The 19,305-nt window shown below is 40.0% G+C and overlaps 1 protein-coding gene across 10 annotated transcripts in view; it reads left to right on the top strand.

Moving 5' to 3' along the window:
* Nucleotides 1-17,168, top strand: part of STOX2 (storkhead box 2) — a 209,650-nt gene extending 192,482 nt beyond the window's left edge. For 8 of the 10 annotated variants that reach the window (XM_023532901.1, XM_011364031.2, XM_023532904.1 and 5 more), the window contains 2 exons: nt 5,227-7,492; nt 12,835-17,168. In XM_023532901.1, coding sequence (XP_023388669.1) covers nt 5,227-7,492; nt 12,835-13,030 — 2,462 coding nt within the window. In that variant the 3' untranslated portion in view covers nt 13,031-17,168. Of the gene's footprint in view, nt 1-5,226; nt 7,493-7,652; nt 7,702-12,301; nt 12,420-12,834 lie in introns of all 10 variants that reach the window. The other 2 variants (XR_002781290.1, XM_023532902.1) reach the window with 2 other exon arrangements.
* Nucleotides 17,169-19,305: the final 2,137 nt, after the last annotated feature.

Below are 19,305 nucleotides of genomic sequence, written 5' to 3'. Positions count from 1 at the left end.
GCCCTTTGGTCAGACCATACCTACTAACGTACCATTGGCCAAAGTGAACCTGGCCAAACTCAAAGTCAGGGTGTGGGGGAATGCACCCCACCCATGGGAAGAGGGCAGAAAGAATACTTCTAAACTAAATAGGAATCTCCCATATCGAGTCTTCCCACTTCTCCTTTTGCCCCAAAAGGACTTTATATTTCTCTCCCAATGATTTTTCCTCCTCTTTCAGTTTTCTAATTAATATGCGTGAAATTATACATACTGTTTAAAAACTCTAACGTGAACCCACCCTTGCTACCTACAAAATATCTTAAGTTTTGTAACATTTTATTATCTCTGAATGTTCTTGATTGTCTGATTATTTGTCTTGTTTTGTTAACTGCCAGGCAAACCTTTTTCCTTTTAGTAGTAAGGTAAGAGAGAGGGTCAAGTTTCAAGCCCTGTTTGGATGTAAAGCTTATTTTTGTTCTTTAAGCTCTCAAAATCCAAATTCATGATAAACTTTGGGAGTAGAATCTGGAAGCGATGGAACATGTAAATGTTAAAAATATCCACCACAACCATATTTCTTTCTGGTGATCTCTACAAATTTCTACTGAAACCCTAGATTTCATAGACAATTAAAAATGTCAGTCATTATACTAGGACTTACTAATAAAATAATAATCATCAGTATCAGTGACTTTCAGTTAAAGCTTTGAAAATACACCGGTAGAAGTATGGAAAATCGATTGAACAGGGAATGTTTCTAGTTTATTTTTTCAAATTAAACATTTGATTGATATACTTGCAAATCTAAGACATAAAAATTTTAGATGTAAATTCTCTATGGAAACTTTCTCATTCCTTCATTTGGAATGATCAGAGAGCTTATTAATGATTCTTATGGAATGATTACATTGTAGTCATGATTCTATATAGTTTTGAAGATCATCGCTTGGAAGGCCTACAATCAGCGAGATCTATAATACGGTTCAATTTTGGTTTTATAGTAATAGCGATTTTTATGAATTACACCTCAGTTTTCCTTTATTATAGCAGTATAGTAAACCCAATCGTGAATTTATATAAATGAGCTGTACTATTTTTTGAAAAACTGCTTTTCGTTATAATACTGATTGAAAGTATGCTGCCATGTAAGGTACACTCAATTTCAAATACGGGTTTGTAATCTAGGTTGCTGCGCTGCACATCTCCAGTGGCATCATTCATGTGTGAATAGTATTTCACTTCAGGAGCTGGATTCTGTGTGAATGGTGCCTCCTGGAGGTGTTCAGCAGAAGGCCCTGGCTGTTAGTGGGGCTTAGCAGCTCTATTAAGTTGTTTTTCTCATGCGTAAGCATCATTTGCTTTATGATGGCTCTCAAGAATTGTATAGATATGGTTTGGGTTATATCATTAATTCAGTTGTAATTTGTATTTATTTTGTGCAAAAACTGTCATAAAATTTAAGAAAAATATTTGTTATTATCCCAGCCTTGAAATCATTTGCATAAAACTAAAATGTTTCTCAAGAGTAGAGCCTTAGACTAAAAGGAAACCATGCAGGCCAAAAATTAAATAATTACATTAAGCACTATATATTCAGAGTCAGTGTTAACTCTTCTGCTTTGGTCACTAAGGATGCCTTGTGAAGATGGTAACACAAACGGGTATGTTTGTCACATTCATGGGCTTTCTCCCCTTGAGAACTCCAGGCCATTTCTAATGCTCTCATATCTCACCTCCATAGTACTGGAAGGATGGGGAAACCTAAACTTCCCAGCTTACCCAGCTGTTCTAGGTTGCAACACAATGTTCTTTGAAGGTAATCTGGGTTTCCCTGAGTCCTGACCTGAAGTTGAGACTACTAGTAGCTAATATTTATTGAGTGTTTGCTACGTGTCAGGCACTGTCATACATACATTAAACTTATTTAATAACCCAACAAGGGCAGGTATTATTATGATGCACATTTTGATGTTAGTAAATAGAGATTCAGAGAGGTTAAGTAAGTTGCCTAAGGTGATACCACTGTATTCATTTTCTAGAGCAGCCATAACAAAGCACAGGTGGCTTAAACAATGGAAATGTATTGTCTTACAGTCCTGGAGGCTACAAGTTCAAAATCGGTGTGTCAGTAGAGTTGTTTTTTTTTTTCTTCTGAAGGCTGTGAGTGACAAATCTGTTCCAGACATGTCTCTATGTCCAAATTTCCCCTTTTAAGATGGATACCAGTCATATTGGATTAGGGTCCACCTAATGATCTCATTTTAACTCGATTATCTCTATAAACACCTTATCTCCAAATAAGGTTACATTCTGCAGTACTGGGGGTTAGGACTTCAACATATTAGAATAGCAAGAGGTCCAGGGTCAGGAAGCATAATTCAACCAATAACAGCAAAAAACAGTGATGGATTTCAATCCAGCAGTCTGGCCCTGGAGCCCAAGCTTTCAGTCTCTACTGAAATTGTCATTTTTGTGGGTCAGACACGATTGGATATTGGCAGTATGATTCAACCTGACCTATTTCCAAATTAGTCATGCAGCACATACGACATTTCTGTCAACGACAGACCATATATAAGACAGTGGTTTCATAAGATTATAACGGAGCTGAATTTCCTGTAAGAAGTGGAAGGATATGTGGTTTAGGAGGAATTTTTTTTTCTCTGACAGTAGCAATATCTGTGGGGCGTGGCAATAGATTCTCCCTGTTAACACCTCAATTTTTAATGCACAGATTACATCCTAGTCAGCCACTGACCTGTTTCAGCATGGAGGGGCCTGTCCCCCCCCACACTACATATTCAGAAGGTGCCACACTCCTCCCAGATCCAGCCTGATGATGTTCAGAGTACATTGCTGTGAATTCCTTGTTGAGCATCTCAAATTCTGCACAAGGACACAGGTCCACAGGAACTATCTTAACAAGTTTTAAGTACCACTGCTACGTTAGTAGAAGCTTTCTGTGGTGGTGTGGAGGCAGCCTGTCCCTGTACTTTGGAAGTGTTTTCAGGTTGTAATGATGTAAAGCATTGATAAGTTTTATTTCTTTCCTCATTTCAATACCAGAGAGAGCCTTTTGTGCCAGATAAGGTCAATGGAACCAAAAACAAATTTCCAAAGTCAAAATACCGAGTCCTCAGTTCCGTACCCTCTCCATGTTAAACACCCTCTTTTATTATGAATACCACAGACTTCCTTAATTTGACACTGCTCAAACCTACGATGGCAAAAACCACATTGCCATGACAATCCCCTGTGTTCTTTTATCTCTGCATCTTGATTTCTTATTCCTACTGATCCTTAGGCCACCTTTCACACTGTCCTGACAGTCACTGATATGGTGATCTGTGTCTTACCCAGCCAGTTTCTCCTTGTTATTTCCAGTTGGTCCAGCCCACATTCCTGTTGATACAGCAGCATCGGCAACTTCGATGTCCTATTTCTGACCCTGTCAGAAGGAGGCAAGGGGAGGGCTTGTGGGACAGTGTGTATAGAGCCTACAGCAGTGTCTAGGACTGTCTTAGGCCTTCATATTCACTCACCACTCACTCACTGACTCACCCAGAGAAAGCTTGCCAGTCCTGCAAGCTTCATTCATGGTAAGTGCCCTATACAGGTATGCCATTTTTTTTTTAAATCTTTTATACTGCATTCTTACTGTATCTTTTCTATGTTTGTATGTGCTTAGATACATAATACTTACCATTGTATTACAGTTGCCTCTAGTATTCAGTACAGTAACATGCTGTACAGTTTTGTAGTCTATGAGCAGTAGGCTGTACCATATAGCCTAGGTGTGTAGTAGGGTATACCGCCTAGGTTTGTGTAAGTGCACTCTGTGATGTTCACATAATGATGAAATCACCTACTACTGCATTTCTTAGAATATATCCACCTAGTTAAGGGATGCATGACAGTAGATCATTCGGGTCAGTCTTATATCACCCTGAATATGCCTGGCACTGAGGAATGGAGAATACCCAAGAAGTAAAGTAAACGTGCTACAGCCTGGAGAATTTATACTCTCTTAAGTGGATATACTCCTGATTCTGTCTCTTGGGGTAGACAAGGCATAAACATGCACATAAAACCCTTTGAAAACAATATCAGTTACTCTTCAAAGGAGTATCTGTGATTTCCTTCTGGAATTTATATCCTAGCAAATATGGCAGTTTTGGACTCGGTGACCAGACAGATGTAGAGCATCTGAGCTTTCACTAGCATATTTATTAGGGCTCTCTGGTTATAAATTAGAAAAGCCACCTCCATCCTGCCGACTTATACCAAGGAGGAGAAAGATCTAACTAAATTTCACCAGAGCTATAATCACTTTAAAAATTGAAGGTAATGATTTCAGAATTGGAAAGTATATCATAAACAGTGGTCAGGTCCACTTGCCCTTTTTGATAATTTATAAAATTAAGTTTATTAAGTAAACAATCTTAAAAAATGAGTGTATAGAGTAGTTCAAGTATATATGGTAGCCTCTATATATTTTAGATTTGTTTTTCAATACCAAGATGGCTATTTCAACCCTATTCCCTAGTTGCTTTTATTGAAAAAGTCTTTTTTTTGTAAATCGATGTCATGTAAAACATTTTTTATTTTCCCCCTCATTTAAAAATATTGTCTTTAATGATTCAGTTCAGTAAATGTTTGTAACAATAGTAACAACCTAACTCCATCTATCCATTTCTCTCTTCCCAGCTCTTATATATTCCCATTCTATCAATAGTAATATTCATAAGCATCATCAGAGAAAACTAGGATTCACACTAAACTTAAGGAACGCCTTCGAATCCTGTTTATCTTGTGAACGATAATATTTTGAAGCTTAATTAATAGGATTCTGTCTTAGTCAGTTTGAGCTGCTGTAAAAAAAAAAAAAAAATCATAGATTGGGTGGCTTCAACAAGAGACATTTATTTCTCCCAGTTCTGGAGGCTCGAAGTCCAAGTTCAAGGCACCTGCAGATTTGGTGTCTGATGAGGAACCTCTTACTGGTTTACAGACAGATGTACCTACACCTTGCAGAGAGAGGGGGCTCTGGTGTCTTCTTAGAATGTCTCATCTAAACTTAATCACCTCCCAAAGGCCTCAGCTCCTCCTACCATCATATTGGGGATTGAGGCTTGAACATATGAATCTTGGGGGCACACAAACATTCAGTCCATAGCAGATTCTGAAAAATCAGGAATCAGCATGTTTCTTCTTCATTCTCATGATGTGTCCTCTTGGTTTTAGGTGTTCCCACCCCAAGCCAAGAAATTTTACGGCACACGCTGAACACGCTGGTACGGGAGAGGAAAATCTACCCCACTCCAGATGGCTATTTCATCGTGACCCCACAGACTTATTTCATAACTCCTTCTCTCATAAGAACTAACAGTAAATGGTACCATTTGGACGAGAGGATACCTGACAGGTCTCAGTGTACCTCTCCGCAACCCGGAACCATAACGCCCTCTGCCTCAGGCTGCGTCAGGGAAAGGACATTGCCCAGAAACCACTGCGACTCTTGCCACTGCTGCAGAGAAGACATGCACAGCATGCATGCGTCAACTCTGCAGAGGAAACCTGCCCGGGACTGCAAAGACCCTTACTGCCCTCCTTCCCTCTGCCAGGTGCCACCCACTGAAAAGAGTAAAAGTACTGTAAATTTTTCTTATAAGACAGAAACTCTCTCAAAGCCTAAAGATAGTGAAAAGCAGTCTAAAAAATTTGGGCTCAAGTTATTCCGGCTAAGTTTTAAAAAAGACAAGACCAAACAGCTAGCCAATTTCTCTGCCCAGTTTCCTCCTGAAGAGTGGCCCCTGCGAGACGAGGACACGCCAACTACTATCCCTCGGGAAGTGGAAATGGAAATCATTAGGCGTATTAATCCTGACTTGACCGTGGAAAACGTCATGAGGCACACTGCACTAATGAAGAAACTGGAAGAAGAAAAAGCACATAGGAGTAAAGCCGGGTCCTCTGCCCGTCACAGCGGAAGAAGTAAAAAGAGCAGGACTCATCGAAAGTCCCACGGGAAGTCTCGATCACACAGCAAGACACGGGTGTCGAAAGGAGACCCATCAGATGGTTCCCATCTGGATATCCTGGGTGACAGAGAGTACGACTTTTGCGACCCTCTCACCAGGGCCCCCAGGGAGGGCTGCTTCATCATTGAACACAAAGGGGAGAACTTCATCATGCATAGCAACACGAACGTGATCGAGCCTCATTTCCCTATGACGCCAGAATGGGATGTGTCGGGGGAACTGGCCAAAAGGAGAACTGAGATGCCTTTTCCCGAACCTTCCAGGGGGAGCTCCCACTCAAAAGTACACCGAAGCCACAGCCATACCCAGGACCGACGGTCCAGGAATGAGAGGTCTAACAAAGCCAAGGAGAGATCCAGGTCCATGGACAACTCCAAAGGCCCTCTGGGTGCTTCCTCTCTGGGGACGCCTGATGACCTGGCTGAAGGCTGTAGCCAGGATGACCAAACCCCCAGCCAGTCCTACATTGACGACAGTACTTTAAGGCCCACACAGACGGCCAGTCATCAAAGGGCTCACATTTTGTCCACAGGCTATAAAGAGGTGTGTATTCCAGAAATAGTCAGTGGCAGCAAGGAACCTTCCAGTGCTTGTAGCCTCTTGGAGCCAGGCAAACCCCCCGAGAGTTTGCCATCCTATGGTGAACTCAACTCTTGTCCAACAAAAACAGCTACGGATGACTATTTCCAGTGCAACACCTCCAGTGAGACGGTGCTCACAGCGCCATCCCCTCTGGGCAAGAATAAAGAGGACCATGACACTCTGACCCTGGCAGAAGGGGTGAAAAAGCTGCCTCTGTCCGATAGGCAGGCCCCGCATTCCTCTAGGGAACCCGTAGGGCACAAGGAGGAGTCACCAAAAGGGCCCGGTGGGGGCCCAGCTGCTTCGGGTGCAGCAGCTGAAGGGATTGCCAATGGACGCCTCATCCAGCACCACAGCGCCGAGCCCAGCAGCCTGGACAAGAGGAAAGAGATATTCAGCAAAGACACACTGTTCAAACCTCTTCACAGCACCTTGTCTGTAAACAGCTATCATAAATCCAGCCTGTCCCTCCTCAAATCTCACCCGAAGACACCTGCCGACACACTGCCAGGCCGATGCGAGAAACTGGAGCCGTCCCTGGGGACGTCGGCGGCACAAGCCATGCCAGCTCTCCAGCGTCAGCAGGAGTCAGGGGGAAACCAAGAAGCCTCTTTTGACTATTACAATGTCTCTGATGACGATGACTCTGAGGAAGGGGCAAACAAAAACGCCGAGGAGGAGAAAAACAGAGATGACGTAGGCACCATGCAGTGGCTCCTCGAGAGGGAGAAGGAAAGAGACTTGCAGAGGAAATTTGAGAAGAACCTCACCCTCCTTGCCCCAAAAGAAACTGACAGCAGCAGCCACCCGAGAACCACCCATTCGGCACGCCTCGACAGTATGGACAGCAGCAGCATCACTGTGGACAGTGGATTCAACTCCCCACGGTAGGGAGAGGCGTCTCTGCACACACATACACCTACCGGGGTCTGGGGCTTTATGCAGATAACTGAAAAGCTTCTGACTTCACAGTCTCAGTTCTGTGAATGAGGGTTAAGAGTTGTGTGAGTTGTATTTTTAACAACCTGTTTCTGACTTCTTTTTCAGGAATTGAAACAAATGTTTCTGCAGCTGTAGAGATCACCAATCTGGACTGGTGGGTTGGCTCCTTCCCTCTAACTCGCATCAGTCCAGTCTAAGACCAGCATTTCCCAGTATTTTTTCTTCTGTGTTTATATTGCCACCGTACTGATATAGGAAGGGTTTTTTATTAAGTCATGCAAAAATAGTAACTTTTCGAGTAGACCAAATAGCCAGCGGGAGGTAGGGTAGGGCTGGGAAGAAATTGACTGACTCGAGGACAGGGATCCCACTAGTGAGAATATACAGTTGACTCTTGAACAACTCAGGTTGGAACTGTTCAGGTCCAATTATATGCAGATGTTTTTTTTTTCGTAAATACTGTAAATATATTTTCTTTTCCTTACGATTTTCTTAATAACATTTTCTTTTCTCTACCTGACGTTATTTTAAGTATACAGTATGTAATACATAGAACATACAAAACGTGTTAATCGAATGTTTATGTTATCGAGTAAGGCTTTGGTCAACGGCGGGCTCTTAGTAGTAAAGTTTTGGGAGAGTCAAAAGTTACGCAGGTTTTCAGCTGCATGTGGGGTCAGTGCACCTAACCCCTGTGTTGTTGAAGGGTCAACTGTAAAAGCAGACCTCGAATCCTCTCCGGTGGATCTAGAAGCTTGTCACCATTTTAGTCCCGGCTTTCTGTGTGGCCCGACCCCCTTGCTCTTACACCTTCTTCTCACCACTCACCTGTCTACAGAGAAGTGGACCTTGTTCCTCTCACAGAAAGACTGGGGCCCTGTGCTCTGTTAGAGCGAAGCATGTGCCAGCACTGTTCTTTCTCTCCTGCAGCACTGATACAGCCTAATCATAGTCCCTTCTTTTTAGTAGGTGCTGGTAATTCGGCGAAGGGTTGACAGCTGAGAGTATGTAATGCCCGATGGTCATGCCCAACACACTGAAGTGGTTCAGGGCTTAAGAAAGCAAAAGAGAGTCTATGCGACTTGCTGTTTTTCTCCTTAACTCTTCCTTCTCCTCAAAGAGCAACTCGGGACCTAATTATCCTTCGCAGTTCTACTCCAGATTGGTGACTCTGAGATGCAGAAATACTGTTGAGAGATTGACATTTCTCATTAGCTGTGATTCCCCAGATTTTACAATATTTATAATTTTAACAAGTATGCAGATATGATTAGGTACTTCATATATTTATTTTAATTATTAAGAATTAAAATTAGTTCTATTGTGATCATTTCACTCTATCTCTGCATAATTTTGGGACAGAGCATCCCAAAATTAGAATTGGGAGTCATTAATCTGTTTGTCCCATATTAGGTCTTTATTATTTCTTAAAGGGCGAGTTTATTATTATTAATTATTATTACTATCATTATTATTATTATTATTGTCACGTAACCTTTTTCCAGGTTAACACCTGTGGAAGTCCAGTGTCTAAACAGACAGCAGAGCTGGTACCCGGCTTAAAGTCGATGAGAGACCAGAGTCCCAGATCTCCTCTGCCTGTCCCTGGAGGAGTTCTACAAGACCTCAGGGAACATGGCACTTGGTCTGAAAACTACTGACCTATTAAGTGACTTTTCTAAGAAATAATTTTTGCTAAATATTTTTCTATTCCAAATCAAATCTAAACTTATTTACCTGTTATTTTTATATATCTTTTTCTGTCTATTTTTTCTTCTACTCTCTTTTCTCCTCTTGAATTCCTAACAGTGGATACTATGTAAGCATAACTGAAGGTCTATAATCCATGGTAGAAGTTCAAAACCATCGCTTTATAGAAGGTGTGGTTTATTTGCCTGTACCTATTGTTCTACTATTTCTTATTATATAGTCTCTACCCATCTAATGTTTTTCACACAACAGTTTCCAACCTGTCACATTGCCTCTTGGCCCCTGGACCTCCACAGAGGGAAAGCTGTAGTACTCCAGAGATAGTCACTAAGGAGATGCTGAGAGTAGCTTAATGATCTCTCACTCAAAAACCTACCGCCACATAATACGAAAGTTTTTTGTCTGTTAGGGGGCAAAGAAACAGAGATATTCATGAAATAGTTGAACCAGTCTCTCTACAGAATGTATTTTCTCTCTAAATTTAGGGTACAGAATATAGAATTTATGAATGGGGTTCTTTTTTGAAATAAGTTTTTTTGTATATCTATAGTAATACACTTAAGGTTAAATGCTTTGTCATGGTAGAAGGTGAAAGGTCGTTCTGAGGAGACAACCTTCACAGATTAGCTATGTGTCTGTCCAGTTACTGGGTAGAATTTTCTCTGTAGGAATACATAGATCACCCATAAATTTCATCCAGTTATACATAACAATTCTGTATTGTACGCCTTTCATATTTAATTTCCATTGGTTAGAAGCTAGATGACAAACTTATTTTCTATACCTATTTTTAAACTATAATTTCTGTACACCTCAATAAATTCACGAAGTTGCCTTTCTAATGCATGAGGATGGTCTACACAGGAGAATATTTGAGTTATAGGAAGTTTTACTCTTCAGCATGAGGAGTATTTTAGCCAAATAGCATTATCATGTTGACACCTCCACACTGTTGGTGAGGCACAGGAATTTTAAGTGGGCCATTTATTTGTGCTTTTCAGTAACTAATTCACTGAACAACTAAGACCCCACCGGGGAAAAAAAGAGAGAGAGAGAGGGAGACCAAAAAAGGTGATCATCACACTCCAGCTTTCAGTGCTGACTCAGAAGTCATGTTTAACCACATTTCCTAAATTCTTCAGTCCCTTGTGCTGAGAACTAAAGGGTATTGAGAAGGAAAAAAGGTGGAAAGTTAAGCTATGCCCTAGACATGAAAAGCCTGCTATTCCAAATGTGAGGCCCCAAACTGGTTGATAAACATAATATGAAAATCTGAGAGACCAGAGGCAGCCAGGAATGTGTGTGCCTAATATACTGCGTGACATGTGCTGCTGAAGGCGTTGGGCCTCAGGAAACATGTGCACCAGGAGGATGAGCAGCAGAGCTTCTAAGTTCATTTCTTTTGCCTATAAATCCTGAAATCTTAATTTTAAGGTTGCACTCCCTTAGCACTCTTATTTAAAAAATAAGAACTTTTAAATTTGAGGAATATTTTTACTGCTAACACTCCATCTCCACTAACTTTTTCATCACATGCGAAGCCTTTCATATGAATGTCACATGCTATACTCATTGTTAGAGCAATAATGAAATATATCCTTCCGAGAAACTGGAGTACTGTATGTATTTATCACTATTAATATGTTGGCTGTGGTCAAAAGAGGCATCTTAGATGATCTATTGCAATGATATGTGTTTACAGCCTGGCACAGTGTCTGGCACACAGCAGGTACTTGATACATGTTAAGCCCATGTCTTAAAAGCTGATTTAAAAATGGGTCCTCTAGACCTTCAGATGCATTTTCCCTTGGAAAAGATGTCATCAGCAATGTATAGATACCCAAACCAACCCAGAGTGGCCGCCTCATTCATTACATGCCAGATGTATAACAAATAATTTACATTTGTCTAGCTTTTTAGTGTACAAATTCTTCATCGACACATATTTATTCTTCACAGTCACTCTGTGAATAGGTAAATCACATAACTCTCCCGGTTTTAGCGATGAGGAGGTCAAATACCATAAAAAGGTACTATCATGACTAAGAATGAAACTGAAAGAATGTGTCATGAAATCTCCGGAGTTCTACATGTTGATTGCCTTTCTTCCGTCTCCGCCTGACCCTGTGCCTCAGGGATAGTGCTGGCAAGCCACTGATGAGTTTTCTTAGGGAAGGTGTGAGGCAGGTAAGTAGGTTTAGCACTTTCCATCCTTTTAGTGATGATATGTTGAGTATTCTTTGGGTATGCCCAAATTTACCATAGGCGTAATAGAAGAAATTGACTTCTTTCTGAATGTATTAACCTACTGGAGGTACCCTCTACCATCAAGAAAGGTCCAGTTGTCTTTTTGGTAGTCATTGAGCAAATTTTCTTTTGAACAGTTCATTCTTGGCTCCTTGGTGAAAAGCAGACTCAAGGCCACAAGGCGAGTAGGATGAAATAATCTGTTATTAAGGGCTGCCAAGGTCTAGGGTTCAGATAAAATAGCCATCAGTTTAGGATGGTAATAAGAGGCAGCGAGGATGTCCATGATAGTACTTTGACCTGTTGACCAGCTTCAGCAGGCTTAAATCAGTTACGGGGACCAGCTATCATCAAATAATGTATAAACCTTGAATCTATCCAATAGAGTGGAGGTTTTGAGCATCATTATGGTTTCTTCAGTCTTTTTTAAGCTAGTAAGTTTCTTATTACCATTTTGAGGACCTCGAACATGAAACCTCTTCAGTTCCCATGAGTCAGGCCAAGTAATCTTATTTCTGCTGTTGCCCTACACATTTGAAATGTTGAATGTTCTAAATCCCTTGGACCAATAAAGCAGATTCCAGTATTTCTAACTAAGAAAAATTAAGAGAAATCAAAATACTGAAGTCTTTAAGTCACCTCTATCCTATAAGAATTCTTTAAAATATAAAATATTCCTACCAAAGTGGGTGGAAGGGTATGGATAAATGTAAACTTCACAAACGAATGGGAGCATGTAAGATTCCTTATCTGAAAATACAATGTTTTAAACTAAAGTGTTAAAATTTGAAACACAGGTATGAAGGTGTTTAAAAAGAATTTCGTTCCTACCAGTGTGGCAGATTAGCCAGTGGCATGCTTGAAGAACACCAGAGTCAAAATCTGCTAATCAAAGATGAAAACAGAATCATTACGGTACAGTTATTGCATTTATTAAGAAGCAATATATCAGTGAATTTCCAGAGAGAAATGAAATCATTACATAAGTATATTTACGAGTATTCTCTTTTAAAACTAATGCGATAGGTATCCATCACATCAAATTTTGAAGAAGTTTCCTTGAATGTGAAAGGAGGGGAAAGATATTTAAAGTGCACTTAGCTGTATAAAAGCCTTTATACAATATGCTGCTAATTATTCATGTCTGTGAAAACTTCTGGAGCCATGTTTGAGGAACATATGTGAATAATCAGTATGGGATGGTATGTATATGACATTATGAACCAACAGAGGAAATCCATTAACTACATCATTTGCTCTTCCTCTGAAACTCACTATATAATTATTTATGTTCGAAACAAAACAAAACAAAACCTTTTTACTCTTTTAGCACTCGGGAGAGCCTGGCTTCCAACACGTCAAGCATCGTTGAAAGTAACCGCCGTCAGAACCCTACCTTGAGCCCGGCCCATGGTGGAGCTGGCCCGGCCTTCAACTTCCGAGCAAGTACGGACCCCCCAACAAACGAAGCTGAGAAATTACAGAAACCTTCCAACTGCTTGCAAGCTTCTGTTACTAGTGTGTGATAGTCGTTCTGCCTCAGATCTCCTGTCTCATTCGATACAGCCAAGTTTACGACACTGGGACTGATGTTTACATCTTTGGAAAGACAAGCATCTCAACCACAGTTTTTGTGTTTACTTAAACTGTGCTGCTAAGTAGGCTAGAGCAAAACACAAAAATCTTTCTTTCAGAGTATTGCTTTTCACATTTATGGCTCTGTAGCAACAGAATAGCAGTAGGGGTGATATGTGCACTTTTGCTTCACTAATCGTAACTGAGCACACACAGGGAAGTCTACACACTGTAAGTGTAATACGCATTTTCAATGTCATGCAGTTGCCAGTTCCAGTTTTAAATGCCACAGATGCGTGTTGCTCCCAGTCTGTGGGCAGATGGTGCCACAGAACTGATCCTTGACACTTCCAAAAAATAAAAAATAAATAAAAAAATAAGCCACCACAAAATGTCAAGTGCAAGGGCCCACCTTGAGGGAAATTAATGCCAAACTGACGAGAAGGGACCCCAGCCTTTTGTGTGTGAATTGTTTATGCACCCGTCATTTTTCACTGTGAGTTTTCGTGATGCAGTTTTGCAGGAGCCCATGGAAGTGTGTCAGAAGGGGTCATGATTGAAATACTGGGAGTGTTTCTTTTCAGGATTTTGTTTTTAGGTGTAACAGATGCTTGTCTGATTTTTAACCTTCCATAATCACAAACAGGAATATAGGCCTTTGAATCTGGAGTGGAAATAAAAGGAAGGGGGTCCCCAGCCTGGCTGGGGCACAGCACTGAGTGATGGGAGGTAATGTGGACTTTTAAAAGGTGTTAAGTCAGATATGTAAGGAAGATCATTTCCTCTTTGGGATACTTATGGCGATCCTATCTTAATATAATAGATATGATAATTAGTTTGTTTAAAAGCAAAATGTTCTTTGTGATACAAATGAAGAGTATGGCCTGAGGATGTTATTCTTTCTAATGGAAGGACATAAATCTATTTTATGTAGTTTTAAATAGAATGCCTAAATTAGGCTGTGGGAGATAATTTTTAGTGGTTATAAGAAAGAGCAAATTTAGGGAGAGTTGAACTTCAGGCCTTTTATTCCTGGGAAGATATCTATAGAAAAAAAACTTTAAAATAACTTTTGATCGGAAATAGACATGTACCCATGTAATTAACAACAGAATGTGCTCATTCTGCAAGTGTGGTATAATTCCAACTTGTACTCCCCTAAAATTTACCAGAATAACAATTATGCATTCATGAACTATGCCAGAGTAATGTTTACAGATACTTTGTAACCAATTTCAGGAGGCATTTTAAGGTGGATGTATGGTTATTAGCCCAACTTATTTCAAAATGGTTTAACATTTGGCTTTGGTTTACAATGACTTGTTGAATACAAAGAAGCCGGTCAGCAGCAAAGGAATTACATAATCAAGCTTCAACTTCTAGGAAAGAGACTTTTCAAAGTTCCCATGTTTTATTTTATGAGAACAATGGAATAAATCTGTAGATAATGGAAAATTATTTGCAAAAGGGTCGCATATGACACAGGTACATGGTCTAACAAAAAGTTCTATTTAGTTTAGTGGCATGTGATGTTTGGAGCCATAAACCATAAATATATATATATATATATATATATCTCCAAAAATAAATCTAAAATATTTTCTCAGATTTAAATCAATGACATAAAATTTGTCAAACACTTCTGCTTCAGTATTAAGTTTGATCACTAGCAGTCTGTTTAAAGAATGCAGTCATATATGTGGCTGGACCGATTCTTGAAACTTTTGGGTGCTTCCTTATGCTTTTTCAGATATTTGGAAGTTGCATTGGGAACTGAACTCTTCAAGTTTAGTATAGATTCCTTTTTTGTGCTTAGAGTGAAACATAAGCACCTTTCTTGGTAAACTCCCACACCACGAAAATGCTTAAGTCAATTGGCTTTCAGTGTCATGCCTTATTTCCTCTAAGGCATGCCTTGATTGCTCAGAAATGCACTATTTGTCTCATTGCTTAAAAATACATCCAGAAGGAATGGTAATGTGTCTAATAGACTAATACGGAGTCTGTTTCCTTGGGGAGTTGTATACCATACGGTCACTAAATTCTTCTATCTAAATTCATTTTTTTTTCCAAAAACCTCTCAGACATTTATCATACTATCAATTCATAAATAATATAACCATTGAAACAATACATCAGCCTCTAGTTGATCCTCTGAAAGTAGCCATTATAATAATCAAGTGCTGTGTGAACAGGAAAGGAAAGCATTACCGTTAGCAGCTTTAAAATACGAATTTATAGATATTTCACAAGAACTAGGTTTACAGAAGACATTTAAATAAAATGTGTACACTATTTGCCTGATGCTGTGGGGTACATGATCTAAAAAAAGAACTCCCTTAGACCAGCAGCCATTAGCGTAGATATGATGGACTTTAAAGACGATACAACTTAAGCAGACGTTCCCTGTAGAAATATCCCCGTGTGAATCCATTCGGGATTCCTGAATCGGGGAGGAATGGTGGCAGGAAGCACATCACTGACATGACCTAAGATGGCCTACGGTGAGGTTCTCAGTGACCAAACTCTCAGGCTGCTCCAAGCTTTGCCAACATTCTTTTCCTCCAATGAAATGATAGCTTTGTGTTACACGGCTGCTTATCTAGTCTTCACTTAGTTTATCAACTGAAAGGTTTACAAATCTGAAATCTGGTTGAATCTCTGTGTAGCATTCAACTTTAAAGGGTCAACCCATCTGTCGGCATTTTGCACACTTATGTATTATTATGATACAGCATATTACTTTATGGTAATTTTTATTTTTACATATAACTACCTCCATAAATTTGATGAAGCGGCAGCAGTGCGTCCAAGTGTATTGTTCAGAAAAGCAGAGTTTAAAACTTATCATTGGGCCATGGCGTTGTGTATGTGTGTCAGTGATTGCCTATGTGGACTCATGACTTTTTCATTGCCATGGTTTTCTTTTACGGCATCATTTCACTTTCAGATGTAAACCTGTCTCTCCTTTCTTCCCCACAGAAGCGCACTTGATTTTGTTATGAATGATAGGAAGTTTAAATTTCTTGTCTCCCCAGCCCCCAATTCCTGCTAGAAATTGCCCCCTGGTGAAGAGCCAGTTGGTAAACATAATTTAGCAAGCTGTTTACTTCTGTAAAAATCTGATTGAAATTCTAGGTTTTCAGTTACAGAAGACACAAGAAATTTGGACTGCCAACTTGAAGCACTCTGGTCCTCTGCCTTCACTTGCATATGCTACCATATCCAGCCCAAACTTCATTTGAATGAAAAGAGCTGTGCTGTGTATTCACGACTTCTGTTAAATAGTTCATATTCCATTTCATATATTTTGCACATCTCAGGGGACCTTAATGAGCATACGAAAAGGGGGGGTGTGTGCCATCAAATAGGGAAAACAAATAGAAGAACCGAAAGGGGATGAACTGGATAAAAATAACAAATGACTGCTTCTCTGATGTCATGAAGCTCAAGTTCAGGAAGCATAAATTGAAAGTTAATCTGGAGTAACGATGATCTAAACACCAGCTGTTCCCAAATCTCCCTTTTTCATAACCCAACCAGCATTTATAAAATGTAAATTTAAATTATATTGCAGTCACCTTGGGGAGAAAAAAACCTCTCCAATAAAATGAAAGTGTTGTTCCTTTTTTAGGTTAGCACAGCTTTGTAAAATTCTACCGAGGATAAACCACTTATCACCACAAAGTGTACTTGAAAATAAAGTTTTTAACAAATTATAGGCATATTGCTCACAATACAGTAGTGATCATATTTTGAAAAGTCTCATCATTTATAACATGGGCAGTATTTGGAGCTTGATTAAAAATCAACAACAACCTATAATGACTTTGCAAATTCATTTTGGGATCTCAAAGTGCTTCCAAAGCATTCAGATTCACAAATAATTAACCAAGCAGGTCATATTTGTAATACCCATACTTGAAACGAATAAACAGAAGGAGTGACTTAAGATTACCGAGAAACACAGTGGCAGCTATCAATGATCTGTTTTCTATCTGTTTGATAGACCATCATGAGAAATCACTCAATACAATGCTATTTTTCTGATGTGTGCTAATAAAGTCAAAGAAAACAAATACGACTTTACACCTTTGTCCATTTTCATTCAAAAAATTCAGGGTGTTTGGAATTTACACCTCAGTATGCCTCACTGGTACCGATTTGTGAAGTGGGGAATTAACAGATCCACTCAAATGCCCTTGTGGTCAGAAGCAGATACAGACATACACCCCTGTTTACAATGTCATATTGGGCTTCTCTAATTCCTGTGCTAAAATACCATCTTTCAGGAACATGACTGCTCCTGGTAGCGGAAGGTGCTGAAACAAATTTTAATTAAAAACTTTATCAAGTACTCTTCACAGTGCTGTTTAGCACAACAGAAATTCAGTACAACATGTCAAGCCCTACTTTGAAGAATCGATTTCGGAGGTTGCTGTTCTAGTTCTAAGTCTTTTCTCAAATTTGGAGATACAAGATCCTGGATGGGGACCTTCTTCATTGCCACAGGCCAGTCACAGAACCAGCTGGCAGCATGCTGTCAGGTGACAGCGGACCCCAGCAGAAGTGATCCTTCCCTCTCCCCAGCCCCTAGTACTGTCCTGCCCGTTGCCAAGGCGCCCAGTACTCCTGTTCCCGAGCGACTCTCCCGTACACATCTGGGGCTTGGGGAAGCTAGAACACAGGAACAATGAAAGCAAAAGCCTTGGTAAACATTGCTTTGCTTTGCGTTAGCAAAATATGGGCAGGAAAGAGGGCCGATCTTTGCCAAGTAAGATAAAAGAATCAGCTGTCACTTCGTCACTCCCAGAAGGGTTTACAGGATTAAGGATACATCCAATATTTTCCCATAAATTTTTATTTAGGAGACATTTCATAAATTATATATGTGAAAAAAATCATTAAATTTCCCGGTATGTTCGAAACAGACGTTGGCATCTCCCTGATTGAGTTAATCTTAGCGTCTTTTGCAGCATCATCCCAGAGACATTCCCTGGTGGTGGCTCCCCTAACACATAATATCCTGTGTTTTCGCGGTGGTTCTGTATCTTACAGTTGCTGATTTGCAAGGTTCAGAATTCTACAAGGCTCAAGGGGGACTACACCTTCTTATGATTGTATATTATCAGTTATTGGGCTTTAATTGCTCCCATTGGCTTCAAATGCGAACACACACACACACACACACACACACACACACACATCCGCCAACGAGGGAAGAGGCTGTTTCCCATGTGAAGCCAGTATGAGGCTAGAAGCTCGGTGGGTCCACATACAGCTGCCTACCTCCCTATCCAAAGGCTGACCTTGGCGCCCCCGTTCCCTTGCTCCCACCAAAAAGAGGTACCAAATCTGAGATCTGAGATCTCCATTATCAGTCCTCTGAAATTACAGGAAATTCATCACAAAGTACGCACTCAGCCCTCGCCTTCCTGTCCTCCAGTGCCCTCCCTGCCTCCTTCCCAGTCCCCACCCAGACACCGATACACCGCCGTGGTTTCCACATTGGAAGGGCAAAACAGTGTGTGGTGTTGTGCACATATGATGGGTTAGCACTAGTGCTGCCCTAGGGTCACCTTCCTGTAAGTATTGACAGCAACAAATTAAGGTCCTTAGAGTAGTTGACATAGATATGACTTTCTAGCAGAGAATTAAATTTCAACGTTAAGTTTAAAGGGATCATAATTCTGCAGGTATCTTTCTCTGAGTGACTGAATGTGACTATTGCATTAGGGTAAATGAATTAAGAAGTGCAAGTGGGATTTACTGTATGTTAGAAAGGAGTTTTGCAGCCAAGACTGCCTTGAATAAAATGTGTTTGCACTGAAAAAAAAATTTTAAATTACTTGGTCTCTGGTTGCTGTAAAGGTCATCCAAGATGGATGTTCTGTTTATATTGTATAGTATTTCATATGAAATAATTACAGTTCATGAAATGTCTTCCCTAATGTTACTGATTTATAACAGCACATTTGTAACATGGTTTTTATCGTGTCAGTGTACCATATTGTAAATGATGATTACTTGTCATGCTTAGTATAATAACTTAAAAGAAAAAAAAGCACAGGGATTTTTGTAAGTCTATATTTGAAAGTCCCTCCATATGGTAATATTGTGTTCATGTTGTTTATGTAGTGTTGTGTGAAATATCCATTTTGGATTGTGTTACTTTTTAAGATATTAAATAACATTTGGTTATATGTCTAAGTGGATTTTTTTTGGT

The sequence above is a fragment of the Pteropus vampyrus genome, unplaced genomic scaffold (assembly GCF_000151845.1).
Source record: "Pteropus vampyrus isolate Shadow unplaced genomic scaffold, Pvam_2.0 Scaffold92, whole genome shotgun sequence".
In the NCBI taxonomy this organism is placed as follows: Eukaryota; Metazoa; Chordata; class Mammalia; order Chiroptera; family Pteropodidae; genus Pteropus; species Pteropus vampyrus.
Note: the sequence above shows the minus strand (reverse complement) of the source record. Positions and strands in the feature narration are given on the sequence as shown.